Source organism: Aristolochia californica, unplaced genomic scaffold (genome assembly GCF_029961685.1).
Source record: "Aristolochia californica isolate CCGP_79_NKW_82.1479 unplaced genomic scaffold, dmAriCali1.0.hap1 SCAF_7, whole genome shotgun sequence".
Taxonomy (NCBI): Eukaryota; Viridiplantae; Streptophyta; class Magnoliopsida; order Piperales; family Aristolochiaceae; genus Aristolochia; species Aristolochia californica.
In genome coordinates, this window is record NW_027182268.1 from 41,890,995 (window position 1) to 41,904,066 (window position 13,072).

General features: G+C 38.2%; 3 protein-coding genes across 5 annotated transcripts; 1 reads left to right on the forward strand and 2 right to left on the reverse strand.

Moving 5' to 3' along the window:
• The first annotated feature begins 377 nt into the window (after nt 1-377).
• LOC137937549 (sec-independent protein translocase protein TATC, chloroplastic-like) lies at nt 378-4,052 on the forward strand. The gene is made up of 4 exons (XM_068782617.1): nt 378-676; nt 2,781-3,106; nt 3,195-3,485; nt 3,613-4,052. The coding sequence occupies exons 1-4, from the start codon at nt 445-447 to the stop codon at nt 3,820-3,822; spliced, it is 1,059 nt and encodes a 352-aa protein (XP_068638718.1). The 5' UTR covers nt 378-444; the 3' UTR covers nt 3,823-4,052.
• Nucleotides 4,053-4,479: 427 nt separating this feature from the next.
• On the reverse strand, nt 4,480-7,666 carry LOC137936621 (uncharacterized). 3 transcript variants are annotated; one of them, XM_068781409.1, is made up of 4 exons: nt 7,440-7,666; nt 7,237-7,330; nt 5,575-5,763; nt 4,480-5,244 (listed from the first exon to the last, which is right to left on the reverse strand). In XM_068781409.1, the coding sequence occupies exons 1-4, from the start codon at nt 7,512-7,514 to the stop codon at nt 4,541-4,543; spliced, it is 1,062 nt and encodes a 353-aa protein (XP_068637510.1). In that variant the 5' UTR covers nt 7,515-7,666; the 3' UTR covers nt 4,480-4,540. The 3 variants fall into 3 exon arrangements, with proteins under 3 accessions (XP_068637510.1, XP_068637509.1, XP_068637511.1); XM_068781408.1 differs by having other exon boundaries at nt 5,575-5,784; nt 7,440-7,665; XM_068781410.1 differs by lacking the exon at nt 5,575-5,763 and having other exon boundaries at nt 7,440-7,665.
• A 466-nt stretch (nt 7,667-8,132) lies between these two features.
• Nucleotides 8,133-12,206, reverse strand: LOC137936973 (protein DETOXIFICATION 12-like). The gene is made up of 8 exons (XM_068781964.1): nt 11,816-12,206; nt 10,508-11,052; nt 10,340-10,426; nt 10,188-10,244; nt 9,868-10,106; nt 9,117-9,322; nt 8,890-8,966; nt 8,133-8,703 (listed from the first exon to the last, which is right to left on the reverse strand). The coding sequence occupies exons 1-7, from the start codon at nt 12,056-12,058 to the stop codon at nt 8,901-8,903; spliced, it is 1,443 nt and encodes a 480-aa protein (XP_068638065.1). The 5' UTR covers nt 12,059-12,206; the 3' UTR covers nt 8,133-8,703; nt 8,890-8,900.
• Between the last annotated feature and the right edge of the window lie 866 nt (nt 12,207-13,072).

A 13,072-nucleotide genomic window follows, 5' to 3' on the forward strand; every position in this document is an offset into this window, starting at 1 on the left:
GCTAAGCGTTAATTCCTTGACAAGTAGTCCAGACACTAAAAATCTGGGGGCATAGGCAGAAGTGTGGCTGAAAATGAGCAATAATCGAATAAAATCCATTTCAATTTTATTCGATTATCTAATTATTTTAGACAGTACCTGTAAGATTATTTGAGTAATTAGGTAAGATTGTGTTTTATTTAGCTAACATGTCATGAAATTTGGGGGAGAAAGAAATCATGACTATTTTTAGGTTATATTTTGGAGAACTATCACGGGCCCATGCGAGCTACTGGGCTAGTAGCTTAGCCCATGACATGGCTTAACGCACGAGTGGCTTTTCCGATCCTTCACAGCCGGAGGCGGCATAATATCTTCCAATCCCGATTGACCATCAGCCATCAACATTCAATCATCTTCGAATTTTCGACCAATTTTTTTCGCCTCTGAAGAAAAGGAGCAAAAATGGGGAGCACGGCCCTTGTTCCTCATCTTCAGGTCGATTGCTTTCGCAGTATCGGTTCAAGTAGGAAACAAACTTCTCTGCAGATTGGATGGAGGAGACTGAACTTGGGGATCCTAGAAAGTAGAAAGATGAAAGTTAGAACCGCTTGTTGTGCTGTTGAAAGTGGTAAAGAATCGGAACAAGGATTGGTGGTTGGTGGCGTTGGTTCTGTTGTTGAAGAGAGGCCGAATGGTAACGTCAAAACCTCTCGGTTCGCTTGTTGCTTCTTTGCTGCTTGTTTGTTAAATGACTCACTTGACTGTTTCTCCCTAGTACTTTGGATTATGTGATTCGGGTTCTCTTTATTTAGAGGTCTATTCATAAAGTCGCACTGTCCGAGTTTATCTAGTGATTTTACTTTTAGTTTGCGGGCAGTATTTAGCAGAATCGTCCTTCGTTGTCGTGGGCATTTTGAATGGCTGGAGCTACTGCTTTATCTTTTATGGCTATATATTTCGTGAGCTGTTTTCCTGTTTCTGCACTTTAGATTAGATGGTTTTTGTTCTCTCCGTTGCTGCAGTTCTTGCTCCTGCTAATTTTGCTGAGAATTTTTATTTTTAGTTACAGAATTTCGAATATCCATTTTTATTTATTTTTTAGGCTTTTGTATCGTGTTCACTCAGCTCACACCAGCTTTTCCCCTCCCTCCTATTGTTGAGTTTTTTTTTTATTTTAATTAGAAAGCACAATGAGTGAGACCAATTGGTACCGGAAAAGCTGGACAGAGGCAACTCATAAATAGAGCTAAAGAAATTTGGAAACGGAAACAACAAGATCCAGGAACAGAGATTTTATAAACTAAAGCATACTCTAAAATTAGAGGATCATAACAATCTCTTGAAGGAAACTGTCTATCAATTTACTTGATGAAGGAGGAAAGTACCTTCAGTGAATGACTTTAGATGTTGAAATCTTCTTTCAAGGGCTGAAATCTTATTGGCCACACTTGTAGCTGAGGAAGAAGAGATAGTCAACATGAAACCCTTGAAGAGTGGTTGGAAGTGGCTAGCATAAAGATACCCTTGTTAAGAAATCAATATAGTGATTATGTTTAGAATTAAGTATTTATTTCAAAATAATACTGGGGCACTGACCTCTTCCCTCTTTTCTCCTAGTGTGCTCTACTTCCTGTCCTCTTCCCCTTCTCTCCTGGTGCTTGAAGAGAAGAGGAAGAAGATGCAAAGCACCCATTTTTTTAATAAACTCTTTACATATTTTAAATAAATTATTTAACATTAAGAAATTTATTTAATGATTTGTAATAGGTTTATATTATCTTTTTCAACTTATGAAGGAGCAGAAAGGCAAGGTGTAATGGAATTTGATAGGGTGGGAGTGAGTGTAATTTCAGAGTTTTTGTGGTAGTTGACTGTCTTTAACCTTTACTTTGAATGGTTTACATTTTTCCAGTTTTTTTAATGAATTGCATTTCATTTGAATAATTTATTTCTGGGTTTTCTGTCTCAGTACAAATGCTTTTGAGGTTACTATTTTGAAAAAAATGCGAAAAGAAAAAGCTGTTAAAGGCAGGCTAATGCAGAGGTTAATTTTTTTGGCGGTCTACATGGTCGTTCAGTGAAGAAAATTTACATATAGCAATATAAACACTAAAAAGGAGTAGAAAATAGTAATTTGTTGCTTAATTGTCTGTTGCCTGCTTGTTTGAAAGTCAGCCTAAGTCCATCATTGCAAATGCTGGCGGGCCTAGATGGGATCGTTGGAGTTCTTTATTTCTCATACCTTTTCCTTTCTTTTCAATATTCTTAAGGAAAAATCATCCTTAAGTTAACTTGCCTTGTTCACTGAGCATTAAATTGAAGGGATTGCCATTTGGAAAGGGATGAGTCTACAGACACCATTAAGTTGTTTCTTTATAGATTTTTTAACTGTTGTTTCTTTATGAATAATTTTTAGTTGTTGTTTCTGTTTAGATTTTTCATGATATCTGTCAGCAAATATCAACCATCTGCATCAGATGTCAACACATCTCTTGTGAGGGAGTTGTATGAAAGATAAAGCACTTGAGAATATCTGCTGTGCACAAGAAGTTCTTGACAAGGCATCTATCTACTCCTTTTATGCTGACTAACATATAACACTAATAGATTTTCATTTGTGGGGTGCCCAACTAGACAACTGGTTTGTCATTCTCTGCCTTGTTTTTGGTCACATCACAGTGGGTTCTGTCTTAATAAAACTAAGCCTGTATGACATGGGTAATCTAATCATTAGAAACATTTTTGAGGAAGAAGTGTGGATGTTCATTTGGAATTCTCATACTTACAAGTCACTGCAGGACTGGCAGATTCTTCACTAGAAAGAATAGCCACACAAGCAGAATCTTCACAGAAAGAGCAAGGAAACTCTGAAGGCAGTGCCCTCTATAACCTTCTCTACCCTCGTAAAGAGCTTCTCCCGGATGATAAAGAGATGAGTATATTTGATCATCTAGAGGAGCTGCGCGAGCGAATCTTTTTCTCAGTTTTGGCTGTTGGAGCAGCTATTTTAGGCTGCTTTGCATTTTCTAAACAATTGGTAGTGCTTCTTGAGGCTCCTGTTAGTTCTCAGGGTGTTCGATTTCTCCAACTATCACCTGGGGAATTTTTTTTTACAACTCTTAAGGTAACCATCTCACCCTTCTTTATGTTATGGTGCAGATTTGTTAATGCAATTTTGATGGAATTCAGTTTAGTAACAATCTTCTGAACAGGTATCTGGATACACTGGTCTTCTTCTTGGAAGCCCTGTTATTCTTTATGAGATAATAGCTTTTGTTCTCCCCGGATTAACGAGAGATGAGAGAAAGTTCTTGGGGCCTATTGTCTTAGGTTCTTCAGTGCTCTTCTATACCGGTATCTTCTTCTCCTATGCTGTACTCACTCCTGCTGCCTTGAGCTTCTTTGTCAACTATGCTGAAGGGGCTGTGGAATCATTATGGTCAATTGATCGGTACTTTGAGTTTGTATTGGTGCTCATGTTCAGCACAGGCTTATCTTTCCAGGTACGAACTCCAGCTATTGTAGATTAATTAGTTTTTCTTAATCGTCATTTGATTGAGACTTTGTATGGCGCACCGTAAACCAACTGTCTTCCATTTGATGCTCTAAGTTGGTTTCTCTCTTCCTCAGGTTCCTGTTATCCAACTTCTGTTAGGACAGGTTGGTTTAGTGTCTGGAGACCAAATGCTATCAATCTGGAGATACGTTGTAGTTGGCGCAGTTGTGGCAGCTGCTATTCTTACGCCGTCAACTGATCCTCTCACTCAATTACTGCTGGCAGGGCCACTGTTGGGTCTCTACTTGGGTGGGGCTTGGATGGTTAAGCTAATTGGTCGTTGAACGGTATTCCATGTTTTGTTGGTTTCCGTGGCTTAACGAGAACCGGTAATGTACCATAGACAAAGCAGAGGGTAAGCACCCTCTTTGTTTATAAATTTACTATTTTTTTGTTAGCATCCTCTCGGGTTGATTTGGTGGCTCTCCCCTCACTTATTTTAACAAAGAATTGCACCCTTTTCCGTAAATTTTCATCTCACTACACCAGAATTGACGCGTTTAGCTGCAGATTAGATTGGATATAGATTGGGATTCACAAAAAGATTCAGTAATTCAGGTGATGAAATCTTCATCCTCCTGTAGGTTTCCTACATACATAGATTTTGGGTTTTATACTGAATTTGATTTTATAATCTCAGAAAGAGACAATTTTTTTTAGAAAAAGAAGCCAAGATTGCCTACACGTTGGTGATTACGAGGTGATAAACTGATTATTCTATGGGCCTTCCTTCCCATGGGAGGAGGTTTTTGTTCTTATGCTACGTCAAAACAACGGATCGTTGGAAGAGAAGTAAACGAATAGCAGTAAAAATTCAAACGCCTCTACCATACTTACCCAGTTACAATATTGTCAATAGTCAGATTGAGTGACAGTTTCGTCGTGGCTTTAAAAAAAAAAAAAAAGATAAATGATGTTTACAAGTGATTTACAGTTTGATATATGCAATATATTGAAGTAGATAACAGTTATCATATAATAAATTATACTGACTGGTACAAGTTACACTCTTATGGATAGGCCTTCAATTTTATCTTCTAGACCAGTATTCAACTGCCCCAACAGAGTCTCAAATTTCCGTAAAGAGCAATCTAAACAGTCACAAACCTGGTATAAACCTTCTGGTGAGCCTGGAAGCATTGCAACTTCTGTTCGAATCCTTTCAATTCTACTGGAGATTTTTGCTCCTGTTGTTTTCATCAGAGATAATTCTTGTGGTGGGTAAACAGAAGCTCCGAGCTCATCAACATCCCCTCCAATCCCTTGGCAGATGCCCAGCAATCGCTCTAAGGAATCAACAGACTCGCTCATATTTGGTTGCCTCGCTAAACCAGAAATGAAACGAATGAGCTCTTTAATGACAAGAAGTGCGTCAGATATGACACTGATTGTCGACTGGGCTACAGTCATTTCTTCTGGTGATAGGTCGGTGCCAAGTTCATCCATGTTCAATCCATCGTCTTCATTGGGCTGGTTAGAAACATCAGCAAATTTGTCTGTACCTTCAGCTGAATGGTCCAAGGTTGAGTCCATTTTGAGCTCTTTCATTTCCCGAATAACATCTTTAATGGACACAGCAACCTGTGTTATTGCTCGCCCAACTGCCGTATAATTGGAGGAGGGAGTTTTCTTGAGGGCTGCACATGCCTCCCAAACAGAACCTGATAAGCGTGGAATGACCAGTTTCCTCTCTCCCTTGCGAGATTCTGTACAACAGCCACAGGGAAAGTGAGTTATGTTTAAGAACATGGTGCAGTCCTGGTCTCAGGGTTTTGTGATCCTTCTTACAGTTACCAAGTTGACTTGTCAAGATTAGTTCATTTTTGTGATAAATAAACCATGACTGCTTCCTGAATGAGAACAAACTGTAAATGATAATATACAACCATCTTAAGGCACCTCAGTGATAGAAACTTCAAAATTGTGGAGCACGATCAAGTGCGTTTCAAAAAACTACCTAGAAAGACTAATAATAGAATCTGGGAAGTTTCAGGCCTCTACAGAGATAAACAGCAAGAGAGAGAGAGAGAGAGTACCATAGGAAGATATTGCTCCTCTAAAAAATGTCATACTGGAATCTGTTACTTGCTTTGCCGATGCACGGATATTGGAACTAAGGGTAGGTCCTGCTCCAACCATACTTGCAACACAGTTCAAAAGGAAACCCTGAAGAATGTTGCAATATACTCCCATGTTCTGCTCTACCTCACCCACATTTAGAGTGTCTGCACTCCATAGCATTCCGGCTGCATAAGGGACATGAAAAGCTGACAAGACAGTTGAACCCACTCGACATCCATAATTGAAACTAATGCCCTAACATTCTGCGTAAGCTAGGGGAAAAAACAAATTCAGTGACCATATTTGCCTAGACAAAAGTTTGGCTAAATTGCAATGTACCAGTTGCATTTCAATTAAAACATATCTATGTCAAAAACCATAAATATTGTAGCATAAGAACACCTAGAAAGAACATATTTTAAGTTTGCAATGATCCTGATGTTTCCTACACACTTAAATCAGATGATCACCCATCGTCCAAATAAGACATCAATGAATTTGGGAAATTGGATGTACTCCCAACCTACGGAAAAGTCATGCTCCAACTATGATAGGGCCAGCCACATGACTCATGCTCCTCCATTCGACTCCATGATTTGCCAGTTTCAACTATCATGCTATCAGTTTTGGAAGCCTCATCCAAGTAACTCTTCCATTAAATGCAAAACGGAATGAAAAGCTCATCCAACAGTATCTATAATTTCTTAGTAACAGCAGAAAACAACTCAAGTCCAGCAAACTGCAGGACATACATTTGAAATCTAGTTGGGATAGATATTCTTTTTATTTAGTTTAAATGATGAGAAGTGAAATCAACATTCATTATATGATCAAAATGGTTACTTTCTCTTCCAACTTACTTGTGCACTTTAAAGTACAGAAAACAGATCTCAACAACCTAATATTCAGAAATAACTCCACTTAAAAAAAATCAGAAGTTACTCAATTTTTTTTTTTAAGAAAAAACTAACTAAAAAGAAAACAGTACTTTAGAGGTTGACAGGGAGGAAACTAGTAATTACTTAGATAAAGAAGTCAAGAATGAGCACATGAAGTACTTGAGCAGTGTTAATTAATTTCTTAAAGAAGTTTATTTGAATAAGGGGGGAATCAAGACAGTCGAAATATGACTATGCAGCTTCACAAGTATCGAGATGAGATATACAAATAAATAAAACATAAAAATTAAATGAATCAAAATAAATCAGGTATCTTGCATAACAGAGGAATTATCACAATCCTATAGGAAGTTGTTGATCTAACTCAATTTTTAAGTCAGTATTCAGAAAAGCTAACAGATCACACCCCATCAGAACATTCACTGATGGAGCATAAATAGATTTTGTCTAACCAGTTAGGTCAAATCATAAATCTTCAGAGCGCACAAACTCGAACAGCATTGCAATACTGACATTTAAACACAGAAAGAGCACCGGACTAACCAGCCTCAAGAGTAAAAATAACACGCAATTTATTTAGACAAGATCAAAACAGAGACCGTAAGTCCAATTACAAAAATGAGAGACCATCGCAGGCACAAACAAAATTCATCAAATACACAACCTACATGCACGTCCAACAAACTAATCAAGCAAAACATAAAAATTTTGTTAGAGAAACAGACAAATACGCAGCACCTATGGTCGCTTGTTTTGATACTTCATCTCCCAATTTGATCACTTCACTCCACTCAACTTTCTTAAGAGACCCACCATCAGTTTGATCCAACATCTGCAGCAAAGACGGCAAGCAAGGATTCATTAGGACACAACAAGCGAAAGAGCACGGAAGTAAAAAGGGTCGTGCGAAGCAAAGAAAATCTGAAATGGGCGGTTCTTACCTGAAATGTCTCATTGATATTTTGGGCGTGTGAATCGAAGGCTTGAGTGAGGCGGATTTTTGCAGCTTTCGCCATGTCAGGGAAACGGTTTCCTCGGCTACTGGAGTCTACAGCTTTCTTGCCACCTTCTCAGCTAGGTTTCTATCGGCGCTGTGTGACCGGATTGAACCGACCCAAGGTCGATCGTACATACTTAGAACTAAAACCTGGAGCCTCAAATTAGAATCAAACTGTAACCCAAAAAATTTCTTAAACAATTTATCTGAGTTTGAGTTTGAGTTTGAGATCAAACTCAACTTACATTTAAAATTTTAAAATTAACAAATTAAAAAAAATAAAAAAAATATTACGATGAACTTAATACCATTAAACTACCAGTTATTACGAGTCAAAGACTTTGTAATGGAACGTAAAAGAAAAAATAAACACTTCCATCAATAATATTTATTCTATTGGCAAACAACAACATTAAATATTGAATGACCCAAAATGGCTGAACAGTCAGATAGTTTTTTAGGTAAAAGAGAAAAAATTATTAACCAATTGAAAAAGGAATTAACGAGAGTAAATAAAATAAAAAGATATTTTCGTAAAAAAATTATACTAACCAGTCGGCTCATGAAATAACATTCCGAGTCTGGGATATCTCAAGTTTTAACTTACTATACTTAAAAGAACAGAAACAAAAATTTATTTAAAATTTTCGCCACATCCAGTGCTAACCAAGGGAAGAGAAGCAATATTAAAGTTTATTTAAATCAAGCAGGATTTCACATTAACTGGGAAGCAAAAATTTGAAACTTATCAGTCAATATCAACGATACAAGGGCTCCAAGTTATCGGTGGCAGTCGTGTACCGTGTCAATCCGAGTCTAATGCAGATTGATTTTGGAATTTTTATTAGATAAATTTTACCCATCTCCGAAGGCCAAGTAAAAAAAAATTATCCGGACATTATCTGGAAAAAAAATAAATTACTTAATTAAAGTTCGAACTTTGATCTATATAAGTATAAATATGATATTTATTCAGTTGCTGTAAGTAGGAAGATAAGCTTAACGCCCCAGTGGCTGCCCCCTGTTCAAATTTTGCTGAGGCCTTCAGCCAACAGGAAAACTAAAATAAGGTAGAGACTCGATCCTATTCATTAGGCAGTTGCCACGGAGAGGTCATCAAAATTTCAAATTCTTCGAGCACGTAAATAAATTGCTTAATACTTCTTTGATCAGTCATCCACCTGAAATGCAACAGCTGCTTTTGACTCCTAAACCAGGTTTAAATTGTTAGATAGCCTCAGGATCAACCAGTCAGAATTAAGGCACAAACACTAGAATTTAAGTTCATATAAATTGCATAACGAGTGCAGTCAAAAAGACATGAAATAGAAAAAAACTGCGTTCCAATGGACAGCCGTCTACCAAGAATCAATGAAGATGAAACGAAAAGTTACCTTTGCCTAGTTCACTTCAAGAATTCATTACCCATCAACAATCTCTCCTTGAATACTCTCTCCCTAGCTTTGTTGGCCTGAAAGAATCACAGACAAATGATCTTCAATCTTTGACTAAGTTTCATAGCATTATCACCAATTCAATGTTCTTTAATGGCTCTCTGAAGAACTCTCAGACTCAAATTTTAACTAAAGATTCAGTCAAAGACAAGAAAAGGAAATCAAACCTGATCCTGCCAATTCGTAAGACCCGTTATGAGAGCAAGAAGAGCAGTTTGTATAGAAGCACCACTCAGTATTCCAATCCAAAGGCCCCTTCCATGTAAATGTACCACAAAACCCAATACAGCAGCAATAGGAATTCCAGCTAGATAAAATGCACCGAGATTCACAAAAGCACCTAAATGCTGCCATCCACACCCTCTAGCAACACCTACAAAATGTAAACAAGATGGGGGATAAGGAAAAGTTGTTTGTTTTAAAGGAAAAAAAATTATTTGTTGATAAAAAAATCCCACTGTTTGAGTAGTGATACTATGTTTGACATTTCAAGCTAGTTGCTTAAGAGTGAGAGAAGTTTCTGTAGACAACCTACATTAGCATGTGCTTGAACAGATTCTCTATTTATTCGTTTGGAAGAGGATTCTCAAATGTGGCTACCTAACTTCAACAATGGTAACAGAGCAAATACAAGCCCACCCGCTATTGTGTTTTATGTGGCCTAAGTGTGTACTTCTCCAAGTCTTGAATCAGGTTGTTTGTTTCAAGCAAGTTGTTAGAAAGAAAGAGAGAGAAGTTTTCAAGGGACAACTGCCACTCATCAAGGGCTTAGAACTTGAGAAATGTTATTTTTATTAGTTAGGAAGAGCCCCTCTAACTTCAACATGTCATTTTTTAAAAACCAGCCCAAATTAAACAAAGACAAATCAAAAGGAATATTAGAAAGTTCAAGAAAGATTTATAATGGATAAATGTAACCTGAGAGGACTCCTTGTAGGCTATCCATGATGATTGAGATGCAAATCAGAGGCACCATACTTGTCACATAGTCAACAACTTCCTTCTCATTGCTATAAGCATAACCCAGAATGCCTCTGATGCCAAAAACGACTGAGCTTATTATGGTAGTCTCTGTCACTGCAAGGATCATCAAAACGCAAACAACTAATCGAGCAGCCTGTGGCTTTCCGGCTCCCAACTCATTTGCAATTCTTGTGCTGTAACCCGAAGGAATATTATAAATTTATTTTTGTCCATGTTGATACTCGAGTGTCAGAAGATACAACTCTGTAACTCACCTGGCACCAGCACCAAGCCCATAGGGTATTGCATAAAGAAATGAGATCGTAGTGAGGCTGTCAGTACAGAGAGTAAGGTCTTAATTGTAGGTCTTTGGCTCCAGAGCACAAGATCATTTTTATATTAGCAAACCTAATAAATATATCCATACCATACAGAAAGCACAGATGTTTCTAGCTTTGGATTTGGTAAAAGCCCAGACAGCAAAACCAGCAGCTCATACGACCACCACTCAAGACTGAACATCATGGAAAGAATCCATCAAAAAAGCACAAAAAGACTAAATTTTCTAGAATCATAACTAGGAAAAATAAATTACCAGATCATTACAGCCGATGGAATTGCTAGGCGGAAGAACTCGTGAACCCCTTGAAACACTTCTTTCGAGAATGGTGCTCGGGTTCTCTGACAAGATGGAGAACATATGACGTAGAGTCCTAACATGACCACATTCAACCAGGATGATAGACCAATTGCTAACGGCGCCCCCACATTTTTCAAGCTCGACTTAAACACTAACGCCCAGCATAAAGGAATGTGAACACAAAGAGTTGCTGAGGAGCATAATAGCAAGGGAAGAATCAAGCTTTGAGATTGAAGGAATTTCGTAAGTGATTGGATAAGAGCATAGGCGAATAGTGCAGGGATCAACCAGCTAATATATTTCCCTGCTTCCAGTGAGATCTCAGGGTCTTGTCCTATGAACGATAGGAGTTTTCCCGTTGAGAGCCATAAGATCGAGACAGGGATACAGACCAAGATAAGAGAGAATATCGCTCTATGCAAGTGCAGTCCTAGCTTTTGATATTGTGCTGCTCCGTAAGCTTGACCACACAAAGTATCTAACGCACTGGCCAGTCCAAGCTGTTGCAAAGTAGAATCAAAATTAACAAATCACTGTAATGATCAGAAAAATGTCATCAAAAAGCCATTTCTTCGATTCATATACAATGTTCTCTCACCACCGACTAGATCGATTTAGTCCTCTTATATGGTCTATGGAGGGTGGAGGCGCTGCAGCCACTAGGAAATATTTAAGTATGCACGGTATAACTAATAACCACTTCGTAGCGGAGCTCAAATTCTTTGGGTGCATGGAGCCATGCGCATTGTAGCTGTTTGATTGAGAAAATTTTAGTTTGGGCAAGTATTTTATGCCACTCGAGAGAACGATTATTTTGGTTTGGCACTGTGCCAACACTGCACCCGGCTGTGACAAAATCCAACTCTCTCTCTCTCTCTCTCTCTCTCTCTCTCAGTACTTCCTGTGGCAAGCCTGAACAGTACTCCACATGCCTCGAGGCCCTTGACTTGGGCAGGACCGGTTCTGTCGGCTCGAATACCAAGCTTACGAATTACACTTCAGAAGTGACTTTTTTTTTCCACATAACATGAGCTAGATCTTAGAATAGGACCTCAAAGACCCAAAAACCAAGGCAGACGTTGGCCTCTTGGACGCGGAGTTGGGAGAAGTGGTCAACGAGATAAAAGTAGAGAAGCAGAAACATATTAGAGATATGTCAATCAAGTATGGAAGTGAGATGATCCGAGTCAGTGACGGCGAAATTTCAATCATCGAGATTCCTAGAGACATTTTTAGAAAAAAAAAAAAAAAAAGAGTACTTACGAGAAGGCTGAAACCTGTAACGCCGGAGAGGGAAGTGGCGATGGCGGCACTAGAGAGGGAAAGCTCGCTCAGATGGCCGACCATCATCAGAGAGATAACCTGCTGAAGATACTGGAACAGAGTGACAGTCACCATAGGCCCTGCTAAGTAGCCGAGTCTCTTCACTTCCTCCGCGAAAGTACTCCATCTCAATCTCCCATAGATCTCTTCTTCCTTCTCGTTCCTCAGCAGAGACTCTTCCATCTTCTTTACTCCCACCGGTCCTTCCCCTCCACTCTCTATCTCTCAGAAGTCGGAATAGACGAAGAAATCGCAGCGTTGCGATGGGTCGAGTAGTATTTTATGCGTTTTCTTACAAAAAATTTCGTCGACGGGATGTTGCAAAAATGGTGAATCCAGTCCTCCAGATTTATACGGATAGATACAAAAACTTAGAGAGTTCTTTACCGTGAGATGCACATGAGAAGTAGCCGGGAGAAGGGGAGATAGACGACAAGGAGACGATAAATGGTCCAGATTAGTTGAAGCCTTGAAGGAATGGAGGATCACTGAATTGGGCCTAAATGACGTGAAGGCTAACTGGCTGAGGTTCACAGAAGGCTTCTGGGTAGATTTCAATTTTGTTTTTGACTTCTAGTCAATAAAAACTGCAGATCGACCACTGAGCAGCTAAGCTCCAAAACCTTAATTGATTCTCCTCCACGACGTCGTTGACGGCTGACGTGGATGCACTGTATTTGGAAAAGTGTCTATCACACGAAAATCGTGATGGTTAGACTAAGTATGTAATAATTAAATACCTTAAATGAACATCAACATGAAACCGAGAGATACTAAATAAATAAAAATTTAAATCATTCAATTTAAATAGATAAATTAAATTTTAAAAACACCTAAGATTATAAACTTAGATCTATTCTTTTCTCCTTTATATTTTATTCTTTTATATAAATTATAATTTATAAAAAAATCTGAATTTCAAATAAGAAGGTAATGTGGAAGCTCTTACATGTTTCATAAGTGTCATACATGTAATGTGTAAAGATCATCATGCAATTATTAACCTAAGACACAATTGTATTGGCTATAGTTAAGTCGTGTGGTCTATATTCGATTTGATGGGCTCTCGTATGCGATATACATAACATGCATGAACATGAGTAATTTTGGCATCACAGTTGAAGGTATGACATTGATTCACAAGCATCTATGGAAGAAATGAAATTTATATAAAGTAAACTCTCTAATAATTTAAAA

Coding starts and splice junctions, on each gene's coding strand:
- LOC137937549 (XM_068782617.1), top strand. CDS start 445: ATGGGGAGCACGGCCCTTGTTCCTCATCTTCAGGTCGATTGCTTTCGC. Junction 677..2,780: donor TGTTGAAGAGAGGCCGAATG/GTAACGTCAAAA, acceptor AAGTCACTGCAG/GACTGGCAGATTCTTCACTA. Junction 3,486..3,612: donor GCACAGGCTTATCTTTCCAG/GTACGAACTCCA, acceptor TCTCTTCCTCAG/GTTCCTGTTATCCAACTTCT.
- LOC137936621 (XM_068781408.1), bottom strand. CDS start 7,514: ATGGCGAAAGCTGCAAAAATCCGCCTCACTCAAGCCTTCGATTCACAC. Junction 7,331..7,439: donor ATATCAATGAGACATTTCAG/GTAAGAACCGCC, acceptor TCTTTGCTGCAG/ATGTTGGATCAAACTGATGG. Junction 5,785..7,236: donor ATCAAAACAAGCGACCATAG/GTGCTGCGTATT, acceptor TCCCTTATGCAG/CCGGAATGCTATGGAGTGCA.
- LOC137936973 (XM_068781964.1), bottom strand. CDS start 12,058: ATGGAAGAGTCTCTGCTGAGGAACGAGAAGGAAGAAGAGATCTATGGG. Junction 11,053..11,815: donor TTACAGGTTTCAGCCTTCTC/GTAAGTACTCTT, acceptor ACTTTGCAACAG/CTTGGACTGGCCAGTGCGTT. Junction 9,323..9,867: donor CCTACAAGGAGTCCTCTCAG/GTTACATTTATC, acceptor TACATTTTGTAG/GTGTTGCTAGAGGGTGTGGA.